The sequence below is a fragment of the Lissotriton helveticus genome, chromosome 7, assembly GCF_964261635.1.
Source record: "Lissotriton helveticus chromosome 7, aLisHel1.1, whole genome shotgun sequence".
Lineage (NCBI taxonomy): Eukaryota > Metazoa > Chordata > Amphibia > Caudata > Salamandridae > Lissotriton > Lissotriton helveticus.
Genome location: NC_136068.1, coordinates 537,206,580 through 537,226,971, shown reverse-complemented (window position 1 = coordinate 537,226,971; position 20,392 = coordinate 537,206,580). Strand labels below are relative to the sequence as shown.

General features: G+C 40.7%; 1 protein-coding gene across 1 annotated transcript in view; it reads left to right on the top strand.

The window, feature by feature from the left end:
- The window catches only part of LOC144768725 (transmembrane protease serine 9-like), a 1,077,753-nt gene that overhangs the window by 656,814 nt on the left and 400,547 nt on the right, over positions 1-20,392 (top strand). Inside the window, exon 7 of the mRNA XM_078652600.1 lies at positions 20,108-20,270. Coding sequence (XP_078508726.1) covers positions 20,108-20,270 — 163 coding nt within the window. The remainder of the gene's footprint in view (positions 1-20,107; positions 20,271-20,392) is intronic.

The following is a 20,392-nucleotide window of genomic DNA, read 5'->3' as shown; positions in this document are numbered from 1 at the left end:
TAGCATTGTAACAACACTCTATATACTCTTTCACAACTATATCCACCTCCCGATCCATACCAAGCCACCAATAATCATGCCTACCCTGCGTTTGGTTATATAGAAACAACAATGGTCCCTGGCAGCAAGACAAATAATTGAAAATAAATATAGACTCAGTCAGTTCTATATTATAGAAGACATGCCCAGCCGGGCAGGGGTCCTCAAAATTTATATTTAAATCAAAGTTTTACAAAACACAATAACACCTTCAACAATTCACGTGCGTGGGGCAACCATATACTTGTGAAATAACTTGTTACAAAAATTGTGTAATGGTACCTATAGGAAATCCTCTGTTCTAACTTGAATTTTTCAGAGTCTGTTGATTTTGCCTTACAAGCCCTTTTTGTATGTTGCTGTTCGTGTATTGTAGTGGCTGGGTACAGGCTTGTGCCCCACGCACGTGAATTGTTGAAGGTGTTATTGTGTTTTGTAAAACTTTGATTTAAATATAAATTTTGAGGACCCCTGCCCGGCTGGGCATGTCTTCTATAATATAGAACTGACTGAGTCTATATTTATTTTCAATTATTTGTCTTGCTGCCAGGGACCATTGTTGTTTCTATATAACTAAGCTCCCCGAGGTCCCTCGCTGATACTAATTGGGGTCCCCTTGTTGTTTAAAATAGATACCCTGCGTTTGGTAGCAGTTACCCCAATGACTAGATTGGACAGATTCCAATATTATTCGTTTGAAAATGAATGCAAGGAACAATCCAAATACCTTTGTTTTGACCAACCTGAAGTCACCATTGTCTCAACCTGATACAAAACATTTGACCTTTGATGGCCTTATACCATTCATTCATATCCTGACATATGATACAATGTTCCACAGTAGTGAGAATGTGTTCTTCAATCTCCTCCTATACTATTTCCTCACAAACCTCTTCAGAAACTGCCATTCTTGACAACAAATCTGCCCTGATGTTCCTTCCACCTGCGATGTGAACAATTGTGAAATTAAATTAAAGCAGCTTAGTTGCTACTCTGGCTAGTCTTGCAGTTGTTTTTTTTTTCTTGTTACCTGAAATAAAATCTACCCGTGGTTGGTGGTCAGTACCTAGGCAAAATTTTCTTTCAACACATATGACTTGAACTTTTCTATACTTCAAACAGAAGGTAGCATTTCCTTCTCTATGACAGAATACCTTGTTTCAACATCTTTCATCCTTCTTGAGGCAAACTCAATAGTGAACTCTTTTCCACCCGCAATCTGTGACAGCACAGCTACCAGGCCATAAGTACTAGCATCCTCAGTCACGAATGTAGCACAACCGTCATTATAAGCTCATAAAGCATGCGCCTCATCTACACATCGCTTAATAAGCCCAAAGTTGTTCTGACAGGTGGAAGTCCTCACAAATTCTGTTCATTCTAAAGCATTCTGTAAGTTCTGAAAAATGTCTAATGGACTTTGTGTAAAACTCACATAAGCCCAAAAATGAGTGTAACTGTTCCTTGTCAAAGGGGTGAGGTGCTTTCAAAATTTCATATACAATACTTGGTTTGGGTTTGATGCCTTCACCAGACAACACATGCCCCAGACAGTGAATTTCATTCACACCAAAAATGCATTTACCCTCTATAGGGGTGACACCATTGGTCTGTAACACTGAAAGCATCTTCTAATCAGCTTTATCTTGTGCTTGTGACATGTATGAAAATATCATCCTGAAACACACCAATATTGTTCATGCCCTTAAACAGTCTAGACATAATCTTCTGGAACACAGAAGCTGCTGAAGCCATTCTAACTAGCATACAGCAAAACTGAAACGTACCATCAGGTGGTATAAAATGAGTGAGATGATGTGCTTGTTCATCTAGCAATACTTGACGATAAGCTGCATGAAGATCTAGTTTAGTAAACCACTTGAACTGACCAACCTGTGTAATGAGATCTTCAATTCTCAGCAGAGGAAAATTCTCAACCCATATAGCCTTGTTGAGAGATTTAAAATCTACACAGAAATGCAGATCTGCTGACCCTGATGTACTAATATAACACTATCAACTATTCTTGGACACCACAGGAGTGGTTCCCAATGTCCACTTATTGGGTATTTCTGAACCTGTACCATTAGTGGATACTTTCCTCCATATTCTCTCCGTGCTCTGAATTGAGAAGACAGGGGTGTAATAAACCTGATACAACCCACCTGCAGAGTAGGTGGAGACGCTTCAACCAAGTAGTGCATTACTAGCAGAGGACCTTGGTGAGGGCTGGATGTAAATCAAAGACTAATTTAAATTAATTACAGAAGGCAGAAAAAGGGAAGACGATTTTGTGAAGCAGCACTTCACTTATGGGAGTAGAATATTGATGTCCTGTATGTAGAGGAAGACATATTTTATTTTTGGTATTAACACTGGCTGTGTTTAGTCTAGGGGTTAAAAATGTTGCAGAAAACAAGGACCCCCTGAGAAATGAATATATCTCAATTCCTAGGACAGGGAAAATAATACGAGAGAATACTTTCCTAGGCAATAATAAGGATTCAAACCACAAGTAAAATAAAATTACAATAATACAGGGAGTGACAGACAAGCAAATCATGTAAACAAATATTGTGTGTTTTATTATTAAAACAGGAGCATAAAAACAAAGACGACATTAATAATACATTCCATAATTGATAATACTCAAATAATTTATATTGACATAAAAATATACAACTGTATATAGGTGGCAATCTTTATCATTAATGTTTGTCGACGCGTGTTTCGGCGTAATTGGTGCCTGTGCCTTACCTGGAAGATAGAAGTAGGTAAATGGATTGTGATCCTGATATTAGGTATGGTGGGACCTTTAATGGGCAAGTTCTTTTAAAGTCATTTACAATAGCATGTGGAAACTGAGGTAATTGGTGCATTTAGTTAGTGAGTGTGACAAGCAAAGTAGTTTCCAGTATAAATCAGTCCAACTTATTAGATCTCATGGCATTAATGACGAGGACACACTCTGTCAGAGTGAATTTAAAGTCTGCATCTGACTTTTGAGATTGTATAAGAGCCTTTGATTCAAACGCCGTGAGGGAAACGGCCAGAAAGCACCAACAGACGCCCTTGGTCCCAACGCTATGAGCGGAACGGATGAACACATGGACTACCGGCCTCAGACATCCTTGTGCCTGCACCACCACTGACGTGCACATCCTGCACCCAGAAGCGCGATAAGAGGTGTGGCGGGCTCCAGAGGTGCAGAAAGTCCATGATTCAGACGCCGTGAGGGAAATGGCCAGAAAGCAGAAACAGGCGCCATTGGTCCTAATGCCATGAGGGGAACGTCTGAGCACCTGGACTACTGGCCCCAGACATCCTTGCCACGACACCACCACTGATGTGCACACCCCGCACCCGAAAGCACGATAAGAGGTGCAGCTCGCGCGCGGGTGCACCCGGGCGAAGCCGGTGGGCCCATCTGCGGCCGGTCGAGACTGGGCTGGGCCCCCTCTCTTGGCTTCCCATTTATTTAACCTTCAAGGTCCCCGGATGGACTGTTTTGTCGTGGCCGCATCAAACCAGAGCCAAAGAAAAACGAAGGTTGGGACATCTACTGCCATAGCGAGGGAAACCCTGAGACCAAATTGTAAGTGACTCCAGTCTTTTGTTTCTTCCTCTAGCCGCATTTGTTTTTAACTATATCTGTCTGATTCTCCTGGCACACAAGTGTCATGCACCCCTGTGGTTTGTACCCCCCTCTTTACCGCAGACATCTATTGACAGAATACTCCAAAGGGCAATAGGCGTTGTGGCTAATGAGATTGAACTCACAGAACGCAGCTTATCATTAACCCCGGACCTCCCACAGATTAGCACAATCACGGATTCCCTAACACACAAAATGGCATTGATCGATCCTCTGAAACAGGTAAATTGACCTTGACTCCAGGGGTAGACACTGGCTTCACCCCCCAAAGTGGTCACCAGAAGGAGGGGAGCTACAAAGGGTTCAGCTAAGCTCATCCACTCAAGGCAGCCTACCAAGACTACTAGGGCTGGGGTCAAGCGAAAGATGACCAACGATAGTTCGCCCGTGTACTTAGGAGACGGGTCAAACCGGACAGCGCCGGAGGGGAACCACAACTTATGGATTCCAGCATGGGTAGCTCCCATGCTGGAATATTTACGAGGCCAAATTCGAGACATTATGAGAGAGAAACTTGCCCAGGTATATGCCCGATTGGATCTATTCTCCACCACATGCACCTGTACTGCTGGGACAGCATCTATGCCCCCTACATCGGCAAGAGAGATCAGCAAAGTGACTGTAGACCCAGCTGAATCTGGAACAACTGAGATAAGAGAGAAGCCCATTACTCCTAGCGGGGACTCAAATGCCATCCAGGAGGTTCAAAGTATACAGTGTGAGAAGGATCATAAAGTAAGGGGTAGTGCACCTCTAAATGAGGGTACCTCTGGGTCTTTTTCTGATAAAGGGGGGACGAAGAAACTGAGAGGCAGGGCAGGGATGGACCTGCCCAGTTCTATATGTTATCATTCTCTCTGGAGTTCCACCTCTCAAAGAAGGCCAGAGATAACCCATTTTGAGTTAAATAACAAATGTTTACACCTGTTTGCTAGACATAGCCAATTCAACTTTGTTAATGCTGGTGAAATACTATTGACACACAGAGTGGGTTGGGTGGGAAACGGACCTAAAGATGTCAGGGGGGACTGTGTTATAGTCAATTTTAGAAACCCCACTATTGTGCAGAATTTTTTGCATTTCAGCCTTTGTTTTCCACTTATTGGTTCTGCTATCAGACTCTCCCCGCTCACCCATTTCTAGGCTTCAGCAACCTCTCATGATGACAGGGAAGACCTTAGATCGAGACAGGGCAGGGTCCCCCTCATGTCCCAGTATTTTCCCACGATGACAGGGATGACCCCAGAGCTAGACATAACACATGGTGCCTGACTCGGATACGAAAGGCCAGGGTCCCCCTCAAATGCAATCTCATGTCTTTAACTTGCCCCGTGCGAACAGATCTTGGGCCTTAGAAGAGGTTGACAGACTTTTGGCCAAGTTGCCATCTTGGTCCTCTTACGCGAGGAACATCTATTGGAAAGGGCCATGGACCCCAAGAAGAAGCCACCTAGCCCCTTAGAAATTGCCCTTACCATGACCACTGAAAATACACTGGGGTAATAGCGCTCTTTGAACCTCCCATAAATGCAACTACTATTGTTAGCCTTAAACCTCCTATCACCATTAAGGACTCACAACCCAGTTCTATTACACACTCACTAGCCCCAATTTATTTTCTTGGGAACAGGAAAACAATTGGCAATGGAGATAGGGGGTAGACACCACGCTAACCTCTGATTCAACGAACAAGTTTCAAGTAAAAACCATAGGTACTGCAGTGATGCCAGACACTGCAGTTCATTCAAAGACTCAAGCACAGGGGGACCCTATAGTCATTTGTAGTGCAGTGAATGATCTTAAGATTATATTGTGGTATGTGGCAGGCATCAAAAACAGTCTCTTGAATAATGCTTCAGTAGTGCTGGGTGGTGATATAAACTGCCAATTTGAACCACTGAAAGACCTAACGGGTCGTTCTGTAACAGAGGAGGATGAGTTGTGGGCTATCCTCGAGACTAATATTCCCCCTATCAGGGCCTGGACACCACTGGCACGCTGAATCAAGGCATTTACCCTAAAGTTTTCTTTGCAAGCCTGTAATGGTCGCTTTGGCTCAGACTCCCCTGAGAACCACACTTTTAACAGAGTTGGCCACTCTTCTATTCTAGATGATATCTTCTTAGAAACCAGGCTATGGCCACTGGCCAAATATTTTTTTGTCTGTCCGCTGCATCACAACAACCATAATGCCTTAATACTTACACTTAATCTCCCACTTATTGGGAACAAATCTGCTAAACTATCTGATGCTGATCACAGATTGACCCTTTCAAACAATAGGTGGAAAGATAGGTGGGCCTGGGTGGAAAAATCAAATGGAAAAATTGCTCTCTTATTCGACACCATTATTCCCAACATTGATGCCCTATCAGAGATAGTGAAGTCTGGAGATCTTGCTGCGTCTCTGGATGAGGTTGAAATGATCAATGATTCTACTATACTCCATGCTAGAAACTACAAAATTCCAAAGACTTCTGGGCAAAAATACATTTTATGCTTAACGGCAAACACCGACAGTTCAATTCGGAGTTGACCGACCATCTCTGGGGCTCCCACATTGATCTACTGTACAACTTTACGTTCAATACATCCTCAGACAACATATTAGCAACCTCATCCGAGCCCACCCCAACATCCAGCCTGAGATCAACGGCATAAGCTAAGCCTCCACAATCCAAAGATAACCGCAAGCAACCGCCATTGGTTCTCATCGGAGAAATTGACCAGATCACACCAACGCAGGTTTCAAGCACCATAAAACTTTTAAGAGCTGATGGAGCCCCTGGACCAAATGGCCTTCCCAACGCCTTATTTAGGCAAGACCCAACGTTTTGGGCTAGTCAATTATCCCCCTTGTTCTGTCACAGCTTAAGGACCGGGAATATTCCTGACTCCTGGAGGGGCAGCATTCTACACCCCATATACAAATCAGGGTCCCGTTCAGACCCCAATAATTATAGGCTAATAGCCCTAATAGACGTGGAGGCAAAGATCTACGCATCAAATCTATTGGTAGAACTGGAGTCTTGGGTCAGAAGTAAAGGGCTAATCCCATTGACACAAACAGGCTTCAGGGCCGGAATGGGTACCCTTACAAACTTATCTGCGCTAACCCTCCTTGCTAAAAAGGCAATTGATAACTCCACCATGCTATACACTTGTTTTTTAGACCTAAAAGCGGCCTTCGATAAAGTGCCTAGATCCAAACTTTGGGCCAAAATGAAAGCCTGGGGTGCTCCGCCAAAGTTGTTGGGGGCAATCATAGAACTATACTCGCACACCTGGGTCCAAATAAAAAAAGGAGATGGCCGATGTCTAACAAAGAAATTTCAAACTTTCAATGGACTATAGCAAGGTTGTGTGTTGGCGCCCAGCCTTTTCAACATCTACACCGCAGACCTAGAAAGTGCCTTGCGCACAATTCAAGGAGACCCACCGAAATTGGGACAAACACCTATTGCGAGTCTACAATATGCAGACGACATTGTGCTCCTCTCACAAACCCCGCTTGGCCTACAACGCTTGATTTCCAAACTTGCGTTGTACATCTCTAAAGTACAACTTATAATAAATCAAAAAATCAAATATCTTATGCTTCTCCAGCTCCAGAAAGAAACAACCTAAATTTGTCTGGAGGATAAATTCTTCTATATTAACACAGGTTGATAAATATAAATATTTGGGCATCTTACTTGACCACCAACTAAAGTACAAACACCACTTAGAACAGGGGAAATCAAAAGCCAAACAACTTCAATTCGCTTTCAAAACCGTTCAAAAACATTTAAGTGGAAGCTCAACGGGCCACATGTTAAAAATTGTAGCTGCTAAATTCTTGCCATCGCTCACATATGGCTCGGAAATGATGGCATCTAGGGACTCGACAGTGCTAAATCTCGCTCAATCCAAACTGTTTAAAAACCTTTTTTCGATCCCGCAACACATTTCACAAGCCCAAATACGTCTGGAATATGGACTAACTAACCAGACTCCGGCAAGACAAGGAGCCCTGGCCAAATATTACTGGCGTATGAGGGACGCCTAAGACAACTCACTTGCCCACTTCTGCTGGCTAGAAGTCGAAAAACAGGCTGGGTCCATTAACTCAACATATAAGTCCCTTAGGCAAGCTCTTCAGTCGTTAAAGCTGGAAGAAGCCTGGCTCTCACCCGTGTCCTACAACGCCTTTAAACAGATTACTAATAAAGCCATCAAACAAGCATCGCTGCTAATGGACAAAGGCGCAGTGGCTGGCAAAAGCCATGCCTGGATTGTGTTGCCAACATATAACCATCTGAAACATCAGCCACATTTGCAAGATTGTTTTAGGGATCACTATAAGAGGAAATTAAGCCTTCTGAGGTTGGGCTGGTTCTCGAGTAAAGATCTCACCCCTAAAGGGCTGCGGACTTGGACAACTTCAAACTGCCGCCTTTGCGGCAAGGGCGTAGAGTCATTATTGCACTTATTATGTATATGCCCGGTACTCCAAAATTCAAGGAAGATGCTTTTGTTACCACTTCTAAGAGAAGCGCAAGTAAGAACCTGCAGGGCGGCTGTGATAAAATGCCTTAGCGGGTCTTGGAAACAACTTTCCTGCAAAACTATAAAATTCCTGGCTCACGCTGCCCAAGAGCTGGAAAACAAGGAAGCAACTAAAGACGACCTGGGCCTATTGTCTCCCCACGGCTGGCCCCGGAATCCTCCTAATTCCCTAATGGATACCCTTTATTTTCACTTTTCCAGCTTAAAAACTTTATACTGAGTCAACAATGTTTTATATCCTTTAAGACACACTTAATCCCCCAAGTATTTTGTATCCCTTTTCAGATCACCTAGTTGTTGTTTTGAAAGCTTTACCGAGATAGTTACCCCCTTGCCCAGTTATACTTGTTTCTTTCTTTTAACTTCACACAGTCACCGCATATTTGAGTAATCTGCTAGCGTTGTGTTATTTTATTGTATTATTTTCCTATGTAATTTTATGTTGTTTTTATGCTGATTCAAAGATGTCAAGGTTTATCTCATGGTGGTAAGACCCACCCTTTTATGATTTTCACAAATCAAATAAAGTATATTATTATAATTATTATTATTATTATTATTATTATTATTATTATTATTGTAATGATTCTACAATCACAAAGCTGAAGGAGATGTTATCGACAATGTGTACCAGGGGTCGTGGGAGGACGCCAAGGTAATCTTGGGTCAAAGACGATTGCCTGGTGGTCAAAAAGGCATAAATAGAAGCCAAAAAAACAAAGTGGAATACACACAGTAAAAGCAGCCAGACAATCTTACAAATCCAGTATTGCAGCTGCCAAATCCTCGTGGGAAATAGATCAGTGGGACAGCCTGAAATCAGCTCTGGAATCCAAAGACATGAAATCATTCTGGAGCATTGTAACCACTTGTAGTAACAAAGGCCAATTGGCCCTCGGGCCAAATATTGCGGCTGACTGTTTGGGAGAGCACTTTTTAGCCCTCTATGCCTCACTAGACGATGCAGAGAGAAGTCAGACCCTAGAAACCCTGACTCCCTTGGGGTCTGAGTTAGCCACTCCTGAGATATCCCTGACAGAAGTCCGTAAAGCCCTAAATAAAATAGTACCTGGCAAGGATGCCGGCTTGGACAAGATTCCAGGGGATCTCTATTGGGCTGAACCTTAGATCTGGGGCCCTTACTTTTGGGTGACCTTCAAGCCATCTTGCAGTGTATAGCTCTTCCTGCAACTTTGTTAAGTGCTGAGATCCTCCCGGTATACAAGAATGGATCTCCTCTGTCACCAGCAAATTATAGACCGATCAGCTTGATTGATGTCTCACAGAAAATCTTTGCCAGGATCTTTTTATATCATATGCAGTCTTGGCTGGAAGAACAAAAGATCCTGACCCCCTTGCAGGCTGTTTTTAGGGAAAAAACATCAACAATAAATCAAATTTTCAGGCTCTAGCTTCTCTATTGGAAAACAGTCCATTTAGAAGGGATTAGAAATCAACATTAGCAAAAGAAAATTTATGATCTTCAACCATAGCAAATCTACACACCCTAACCCGCACATGAACGGTATCCCTCTGGAACAGGTCTCTGTATTCGATTACTCGGGTCTAACTCTTACTGAAAACATGACCTGGTGGGCTCAAATTAGCAAGTTAAATCTCAAACTGACACAAACTACAGGTGGCCTGGCTAAGTTCTTCAGAAAAACATTCCACAAACCAGTTACTCCGGTCATGGAGATATATAAAACCCAGGCTAGGAGTGCTGCCCTATATGGGGCTGAACTCTGGGGGCACTCTAACCATAGGCCTCTGGTCATCACAGAGAACAACTTCCTTAGACAGCTATTCGGATTACCGATAAGCTCCCCCTTGGTTCTACTGCATATGGACCTAGGGATGGGATCTATTGCTGAGGAAATTGGCTGCAGGCCTTTACTCTTTTGGCGGCACCTCTGGGTAACACCGGAACTGTCAGAGTGTAGATTAGAGCTACTGGAAATCCTGAGACTCCTAGGCTCAGGAAAGTTGCCTTGGCTTCTCTTTATCCGGGAGGGCGTTTATGAAATTGGCCTAAAAGAACTATGGGTCAACCCTGACATAGCTTGTATGAGAACATGACGAAAAGTATTAAGCACTAGCTACTAGGGCAGTTTAGCCGCAAAACTCCATGCAGATCCTGCTCACGGCTCCCTTACATCACTCTTCCTGGAATTAAAAGACACTTGCAGATTGGAGGAGTGTCTTGACGTAATCCGCCCGGCATCAGCCAGGAAATTATGTGTACGGTTTTGTCTCGGCTGTCTCCTGCGTGTTTTTACGTGCAAATGGTCGGGTGGTAGTCCAAGTAGGTGTTCAGCCTCTAACATGTGTGCCGAGTCCGAACTTCATGTGGTCTTTTTTTGCCCGGGATACCACTTAATAAAACAAAGATGGTTGGTCCAGCTATGTAAAAACCTAGGCACAACCCATTGCATAGAAGCATTTAGAATTTTAAAATACAATTCCCATATAGTCTTCACGGTTTCACGTTTTTTAAACTCCACCTGGTGGGTCAGGAGAAACTTCCTCAATATGCAAAACCAAGGACCTGATTGTGACTGACTTTCCTACCATCATTTTTACCTAAAAGTATTACTTCAGATGATTTGTTTTATCGCTTTTTTAAAACTTTTTTAATCATTTTTAACCTGTTTTTACATATCTGTGCTTGTTCTTTTATGGTGAATAACCGAAATAAAGAAATATTGGACTGGACTGGTATAAGAGCAGGAAGGATTTCAGATGCTTGTTATTGCTTGTTGACAAAATCGAGAGTCAGAGTTGCATATCATTAGAATTAGAGTGTTTCAATGTCTTACTTTGCAAGCAGGCTGCATGGAGATAGTCGAGATAACGCAGGACCCGAAGCATCCTGGGGGAGGGGAGAGCCTCTTGTGATGGAAAAATGGGGATCTGGTATTCTTTAATTGTACTAATTGTCTACTGGGAAGCAAGGAGTTAAACCACTGCAGGCAATGTTAGATGTAGCCAGCGCAAACTGATCACTGACTAACTGGACAGTGGTTGCCTGTGCAGTGCAGCAAGGTCTGAAACATTGATTGTACTTTGGAGTAGTTTGTGAGGTAGGTTTGAAGTTACTATTGTACTTTCTGTTACAAGACGTTTACAGATCATTCTACAAGATTTACGTACATGAATCATATCTTGAATGCTCACTGACATGAAAATTAAAGGCTCTCATTGGGTAACTTGCACTAAAATTGCATAACAGATGGTAGGATAAAAGATTCTCAAACTACTACAGAAGCATTTACAGCCCATTAGGAATTAAGCATGTGCAGCTGAAAAACCGTGTTCGAAGTAAGTATATCCTCCAAAATATCATGATATCAAAGCACATTGGGTCTTTTCTTGGGATGACACTTATTACCTTCAATGAAGATATTCGAGCGATAGCAAATAGATTTCCAGATTTTCAAGCACAAACAGCTCAGTAGTAAACACGTCATGTCTGATCTTTCGATTACGTCCTGTATGGCAGAATCCACCGGGGTCTGAATCTTTTGTCTCCCGAATATATTCGGGTGAGGCATGTTACCATACTTGAACCAGAGACCACCAAAGTGCCATAGAGGAGGAAGTCAGGTGGGGTTAGGCATATAAATGCCCCTCAGAATGCCCATCACAACCAGGAAGTAACTTTGGGGTGGGGTGGGCGTACCAATGGAAATGCTGCCCCAAACTCCACCACCCAGATAAGAGGTGCAGGGCAAAAGGAAAACAGGGGCAGAGTGTGCGGGGTCTGGGAATGCATCACTAAGCCCCAGCCCACTAACTTGTTGTGCTGTACTAGATATGGACAGTCTCATTTATGTTTTTTTATAGCACTGCAAACTGAATTGATATATGAGGTTTTATAGGTAACAAGAAAACAGAAGTTGAATTCTCCAAGGGAAATTACTAATATTTTTACCCACATTTTAGAAGTTTCTAGACTTAGCCCCAAATAATGCACAGCACTTAACTTGTGTGAGTCAGAAAAACCCAGAGTAGATTGTCTTCAAAGACACTGCGGTTTTAGACAGTCTTGCTTCCAGTTGCGCCTTGTAGTGAGATGGAGACCTCTGGTTATCACATTAGTATTGTCACAAATAGATAACATTTGCAGGTTGTTCTTATTGAAGCAATCTGTAGAGCAAAAGTTACTTAGGAGGTGATTCATAAATGGGTAGATGGCCCATCGTTGTGACAGAGGGATGGATTAAATTACCCTGTCCTCCTGGTGGAGGGACCACTGGCCATATTTATAAATGACTGCCAAGCAGGTGGTCAGTTAGAATGCATTGGCAGTAACCACTGTCAAGGTGGTTCCTGCCTCTGAATTTTGATGTTTAAATAGTTTTCTCATTTTTTCTTCTAAAAGAATATCCCAAAACAGGATGATTCATGACAAGTAGGACAAGGAAAAGTACATTATCCACACAGTTACCTGTAATAACATTCTTTCTGGTGCATTTCTTAACCTCAGATGCCTAAATGCCCTCCCATCTCACCTTTCTCTTTTAACAACTAAAGAGTTCCAAAGTTAGTGATCGCACACTCTTGCTAACTGTTGTTCGCACATCACATGTGAGAGCACAGTAGCTTTGAAGGCAACTGTGGCTCCACTATATACTTCCGGGGCAGTAGGGGGTCAAACTGGAGCCTCATTGTGACATAACAGTGTGCTGCAGCAATGCTACAACTTTGTGGTGCCTGGGCTATATTTTATTGTGAGGAATCTGCAGTCAGAGTATCCACCAGAAAGAGTGTCAACGTCAATTTGTTCTTTCAGTGCACCGCTGCTGCTTCTTTTTCCTAGGTTCTAATGTGTCTGTTTGATTTTCTCTCAGAAGCATGCATTGCTCGCCATTCAAAGATGTTTTGAGGTGGCTTATAGGATGTTTTTATTTGATTGTGGTTAGATTTTCATGCTATATTCTTTTACATGGGAGTTGACAATAGTGATGTGTTCAATATTTTCTGGGGCTTGGCTGAGGTGGTCCCCTAGAACCTATTGACTAATTTGTTGGGAAGTTTTTCTGAAACTTCTTTGGACATTTTTGGATGGTGTGATATGGGTTCACATGTTTTATATTCGATGGGTAGAGGACATGATAGGACATGATAGGCCAAATTTGGTTCAGTCTAGTGTTTTTCTGGCTTTGTGGGAGGTGGGTAGCAGCAGGTAAATGAAAGTTGAATTTCAACAAGTGAATATTGATTTTGAAGGGACTCTTCATGCTTTTTTTACCCTCTTATTGTTGAAGTTGCCATGGATGTAGTTTGCTGTGGAGAAGGTTTTAAATAAGTTGAAATTTATTATTTTTACTTGTGGTAACCACATTTATGAAAACCCTGAAGAAGGCTTTGCCAAAACGCGTTGCTAGCCAACAACTATAACCAATGCTTTCAGAAAGGGCAAAACATATAAAGTCTTTTCTTCCCTTCTTTTTGTATGTCTAGTTTAACTAAGAGCAGGTAATCCATGGTACATTGTTCTTAACTAGTGTCTAGTTTAACAGAGAGTAGGTAATCCATGGTAGATTGTTATTAACTACTCTATTTAAAACAACTGAAGACATAGATCTTCACAGGTTATTGCACAATAATTGACAATCGGTGGTACTATTATGTATAATCATGTCTCATGTGATAATCTGTAGCTTAAGGATGATTAATCATTGCAGAAGTTTACATTTCATGAAAACAATGTATTTCATGTAACAATTATATTTATAAATAATTTTCTATTTTGAAATACGTTGAAAAAAGAAAAAATAAGAAAGAAAAAAGAAATCAAATATATTTTTCTATATGAGTTGTATTGTGTGTTTAGATTGATTTGGTGGTATAAAGTTTATTTGCTTTAATAATATTATCCAGCACTGTACCCGGTGCAGAACACTTTCCAAGAGAACTTTTGTCTCTCCATGAAGTATTAAGTGAAGTGATGTGGGTAATCTACTCTGTTTTCTAGGTAATTGGTAGATTATTTTGAAGTATGTTCTTTTGGGTGGCAAGGTTCTGAGGCTGATTTTAAAGCATTTGAAGAAAATTCAAATTTGTGAACTTTAAGTTTTACCTCATGTAATATTTCCGTGGTATATTGCTATGTTACCTCCAATTTGTTGTTTTCTATCACAAATGATGATAGAAAAGTTTCTGGGTTTTGCTGGTTGATGATGCGCGGTGAGAAGTCAATTAAACTAGATAGAGATATTCATACAATATCAAGGTTGTGGATGAGTAGCAGATCAGCAATGTCAGTATATTAGTCATTTACAAATCCGTTGCTGTGGATGAAGCATTTGATTTAGAATTGTGGCAAGTTGTACTGGATACATAGAGGGTGATTTAGATCCTGCTAGGTGGTCCTCAATTCGTCTTTGGCAACACTAACTTCTTCTAACCTGGGAATTTAGAGGTCCCCTCCAAAATTGGTGGGGATCACCGTGTAACATTTGACAAATATTTAATGCTGATCAGCCTGCCATTTCATAGTGGATTTTTTTTGTATCACAGAAAAAAACAAATAAAGGCTACATTTCTAAAATAAAATCATGTTTTCACCCGTACAATATTGTGCATAATATGACACCGGGGGGGGCTTAGAGTAAGGCCTTGTCCTTAGCTACCACACGTATCAATATTAGTCGACCTAAACCCCTACGCCTACCATATACTAGTCTCAACATCAAACCAATTTTCACACATAGAATATCACTTCACTTTTTTTTGATGGTGAGATTTAAGTTTGCTTATTACACAGACGGAAGGGGGGCTAGACAAATTCTCTCTACTCCGGCCTCCCCAATCACATAACTGTAACACACACAGAGGAGTAGCAAATAATATTTTGTAGGTGGTACGTGCCCAGTGAAAAAAGTACTGTCCTCACTCACAAAATTGTGACAGGCTTCATCATTGGGTTTGCTTCAATACGGTGCACAGTCAAAATATCGACTACAAAATATCGACTGGACACAATATCGAGTTTTATATATCGAATGGACAAAATATCGACTGGACAGAATATAGACATCCAAAATATCGTTTTTAAGGTAAGTAATGTAATATCGAATGTAAAAAATATAGACATTTAAAATATCGAAGTATATAATATAGGTTAATAAAATTATCGAATTTTTGATAATATTGAATTTTTTATAGTGTTTTTTATGTTATATGTGTTAAAAGTGTGTATTTATGTTATAAATAATTTTAATTAATGACATTTTTATTTTTTAATTTTTGCGTAATTTAATTCTGTAGCGGGTTGTGGGTTTATAGGGGAATAGGGTGGGAAGTAATTTAAGTATAATTAATTAAATATGTAAATTTATTTATTGTTATTCATTTTTAATTATTTGTTAATTAATTTATATTTGGTGATTAATTAACTTTTAATTGGCAATTAATTTTAATTAATTGATTAATTGCTAATTATGTTAATTTTACTAATTTATTTTCTGTAGCGGGTTGTGGGTTTATAGGGGAATACGGTGGGAAGTAATTTAATTATAATTAATTAAATATGTAAAGTTATTGTTATTCATTTTTAATTATTTGTTAATTAATTTATATTTGGTAATTAATTAACTTTTAATTGGCAATTAATTTTAATTAGTTGGTTAATTGCTAATTATGTTAATTTTACTAATTTATTTTCTGTAGCGGGTTGTGGGTTTATAGGGGATTTGGGTGGCAAGTAATTTATTTATAATTAATTAAATATGCTAACATATTTATTGGTATTGTTTTAGAATTCATTGTTAATTATTTTTTATGGGTAATTAATTACATTAGAATTGCTAATTAATTTTATTTAATTGATTAATTGCTAATTATGTTAATTTAATAATTTATTTTTTGTAGTGGGTTGTGGGTTTATAGGGGAATAGGATGGAAGTAATTTATTTATAATTAATTAAATAAAACAATGTTTTTAATTGTATTTAATTTGAATTTATTGTAAATTAATTTTTAAATGTTAAATTATTAATTTTTAATTTGTAATTAATTTGTATTAATAGTTAAATAATTATAATAAGTACATTTTATTTGTAATTTTAATTGATTAATTATTATATTATATAAAATTCGTAATTACTTTCAATTAATTTTTGATAGATATTAATTTATATTTATTGTAATAATATATGAAGTATTTAATTTCCCTACTGTTGCACTCTCTAGAGTGGGAATAGTAATTTTTACCTCTACGCTATCCAACGCTTTCTCTACTGTTGCACTCTTTGGAGTGGGAATAGTAATTTAAACCCCTACGCTATCCAACGCTTTCCTCACTGTTGCACCCACTGGAGTGGGAATAGTAATTTTTACTGCTACGCTATCCAACGCTTTCCCTACTGTTGCACCTACTGGAGTGGGAATAGTAATTTTTACCCCTACGCTATCCAACGCTTTCCCTACTGTTGCACTCACTGAAGTGGGAATAGTCATTTTTACCTCTACGCTATCCAACGCTTTCCCTACTGTTGCACTCTTTGGAGTGGGAATAGTAATTTAAACCCCTACGCTATCCAACGCTTTCCCTACTGTTGCACTCTTTGGAGTGGGAATAGTAATTTTTACCCCTACGCTATCCAACGCTTTCCCTACTGTTGCACTCTTTGGAGTGGGAATAGTAATTTTTACCCTTACGCTATCCAACACTTTCCCTACTGTTGCACTCACTGGAGTGGGAATAGTAATTTTAACCCCTACGCTATCCAACGCTTTCCCTACTGTTGCACCCACTGGAGTGGGAATAGTAATTTTTACCTCTACGCTATCCAACGCTTTCCCTACTGTTGCACTCTTTGGATTGGGAATAGTAATTGCTACCCCTACGCTATCCAACACTTTCCCTACTGTTGCACTCACTGGAGTGGGAATAGTGAATTTAACCCCTACGCTATCCAACACTTTCCCTACTGTTGCACCCACTGGAGTGGGAATAGTAATTTTTACCTCTACGCTATCCAACGCTTTCCCTACTGTTGCACTCTTTGGAGTGGGAATAGTAATTGCTACCCCTACGCTATCCAACACTTTCCCTACTGTTGCACTCACTGGAGTGGGAATAGTGATTTTAACCCCTACGCTATCCAACGCTTTCCCTACTGTTGCACCCACTGGAGTGGGAATAGTAATTTTTACCTCTACGCTATCCAACGCTTTCCCTACAGTTGCACTCTGTGGAGTGGGAATATTATTTTTTACACTTATGCTATTGTACGGTAATAATATTGGATATTATTTAATTATATTATGTAAATATAGATATATGTTTTAACAAATATGATTGTAAAAATTTGTTTTTATAACTTTCATTAATTATTTAATTATTATAAGTTAATTTAAGTATTTTTAAGTATATTTTAGTAATTAATTTTTAATTTTAATTTAATTTAACACTGTTTTTAATAAAGTCGATATTTTTTAAAACTATATTTTTGTAAACGATATTTTGTACTCGATATTTTTGTAATTACCTGTTTGTAGATACAAACTCGATATTTTGTCTGTCGATATTTTTTCCTCGATATTTTTGCTAGTCGATATTCTGTCAGTCGATATTTTTTCAGTGATCCCACCCATACACCCCCGCAGACAATACTAACAGAAAGCGTATTACATACAAATATTTTTCTGGGATTACCGAAAGAGAAGTGCAGTGAAGGTTAAAACTAGTACTCTGGTGTCCCTGCTGAACAATTTATTCCTGGACCCACCGGCTAGGTCTAAAAATGTGAAGGATGGGGGTGACAGGAAAGAATAAGGAGTTCCTTCACCCCTCCTTACTGCCAAAATGTCGACATGTTTCTGCCATATTTCAAATGTCCACAGTGTTGGTACTCTGCAAGACAATTGTCCAGTTACCGCCGTGAAGGTAACTGGACAATTTCCTGGCAGAGCACCACCCTTGACGAAAGTTTGACTACAGGTGGGCTCTCCCATTTACTTTCCAGTTTTAGCATGATCACAAATAAACTCGATTAACCGATGTGAATTACTGAGGGTGACCCTCCCTCTGGAAACCACAGGGTCCAGGGATACCTAAATGTAGGTACAGAGGGCAATACGTTATTGGGATCAGAAAGGTCCTGAGGAATGCAGGTGTGACCCAACACTGGGAGTGTCCTGCTTTGCCCTGGACCTTGTAGAATAGCAAGGGGTATTTGGTGGTGTTGCCCAAGGACTTAGCAGGTATTTCATGCCACCTTTCCTGACCAGAGGTGGGTGTGTTTATTTGTCCCCTAGCAGGGAAACATCGTTAACAACGCGGTCACTACACCGCAATGCTGTTACAACGCGGTCGTTACAACGACCGCGATGTAACCACGCTATGCCATTACAACGCAAGTCTTTACATCGACTTGCGCTAGAGGGCGTGCTAACATTACAAATAGTGTACTTTACTATCACAACACCTTCTCTACTGTTAAGTGGACTGGAGTTGGAATAGTAAATTACACTTTTTTTATGTTAGCACGCCATCTAGCGCAAGTCGATGTAAAGACTTTGCTTCTAATGGCATAGCGTGGTAACATTGCAGTCGTTGTAACGACTGCAATGTAACGGCACGCGTTGAAATAGCTAGCGTTTTTCCGTCATACATCCCCTATATGCTCGAAGGAAGAGATCTAGGTTTGCTACCTCCTCCTGTAAATGGGGTTGTTTAATTGCCGCAACCTTGGTCAGGGGGGACAAGGTGTTTGTAGGCTCCTTTGCCAAGGATAGTGTGGACTTTGGAATAACTAGTGGAAGGGGTGATCTTTGCTCTCACCCTCCCACCCCCATTTTAAGAAAGAGAGGAAACTATTTGTTTCTCCGCATTGCTGAATAGGAAAGGGTTGTTTGTTGGCCCCAACTTCATCATGAGCATTCTAAGTTTGGATTGCCCTGCCTTGCCCTAGGATTGCAAAAACAACAGTTGATGGACAGAATGCAGAACAATGTCATACATTCACCCCAGTACAGAGATCTGGGCCTAAATCCATCGTTTTTTTTCTCACCACACCACCCCAATTCAGACAAGGCCATATGCAAATCAGCCTTGACCCTGTGCCTCATGGGAACAGTCCAGCCCGAACTGCCAAGCCATGTCTTCCTTGGACCAGAATCAAGCATCCTAGGACCGGTTTCTGGCTATCAGCCGTCTTCTGCCAGGATAGCTTGACTCCAGTGGTGTGGAGAGCACGGGACTCACGTCTGAGCATACCCGTCCCACTCGGGATGACAAATGCAAAAACAACAGTTACTTGTTTCCGGTCCAGGGAAGACATGGCTTGGCAGTTCGGGCTGGACTGTTCCATGAGGCACAGGGTCAGACTGATTTGCATATGGCCATGTCTGAACTGGGGTGGCTGAGGGAGCTAAAGAATGGTGATGGATTAAACCCAGATCAGTTGACTGGGGGTGAGTGTTTGATTTGTTCAAACACTCCATCCATCATCCCCTTTAGTATCGCGTTGCCCTAGGATTGGGCAGACCTTTGTAATACTGCTTTGGGCAAGGATTGTGACATTTATTACCCACTGCCTTTTAGAAAGGAGGGTTGTTTGTCTCCTCCTTCTTCTACTTTCAGCATCAAGTAAGAGTGTTGATAGTCAGCATCAACCAGTCTGCATTGCACATCAGTGTTTAGGTGTAGCTTGTGTTTGTTCCCACCAAAGGAGCCCAAAAGGACATCTAATACTGTGTGTCAGTATTTCTGTGTGGAATTAGACCATCTTTCCAGGTAAAGAGTTTTGACCGATTTTTGTCACTTTTTGTACCAGTGCTTTATAGCAAGGTACAATTTGCATCAATGTCTTTCTTAAATGCATGCACACATTGTTATGTTCTCTTTTCTAGTGTGTGGACATCCTACAATTTCAAATCGAATTGTTGGAGGACAAGATGCCCAGGAAGGGTCATGGCCCTGGCAGATCAGCTTAGAGAAAAATGGTAATCATATCTGTGGAGGGTCTCTCATAACCAACCAGTGGGTGGTCTCTGCAGCTCACTGCTTTTCTAGGTAAGTCTTTTCACTCTGGCACTGTAATCATTCATTAGGTAATTGCACCATATTTATTAAGAGTCATTCGTGCAGTATTCCTATATATCATTCCACTCCACTGATCATTAATGGCCCAGTGT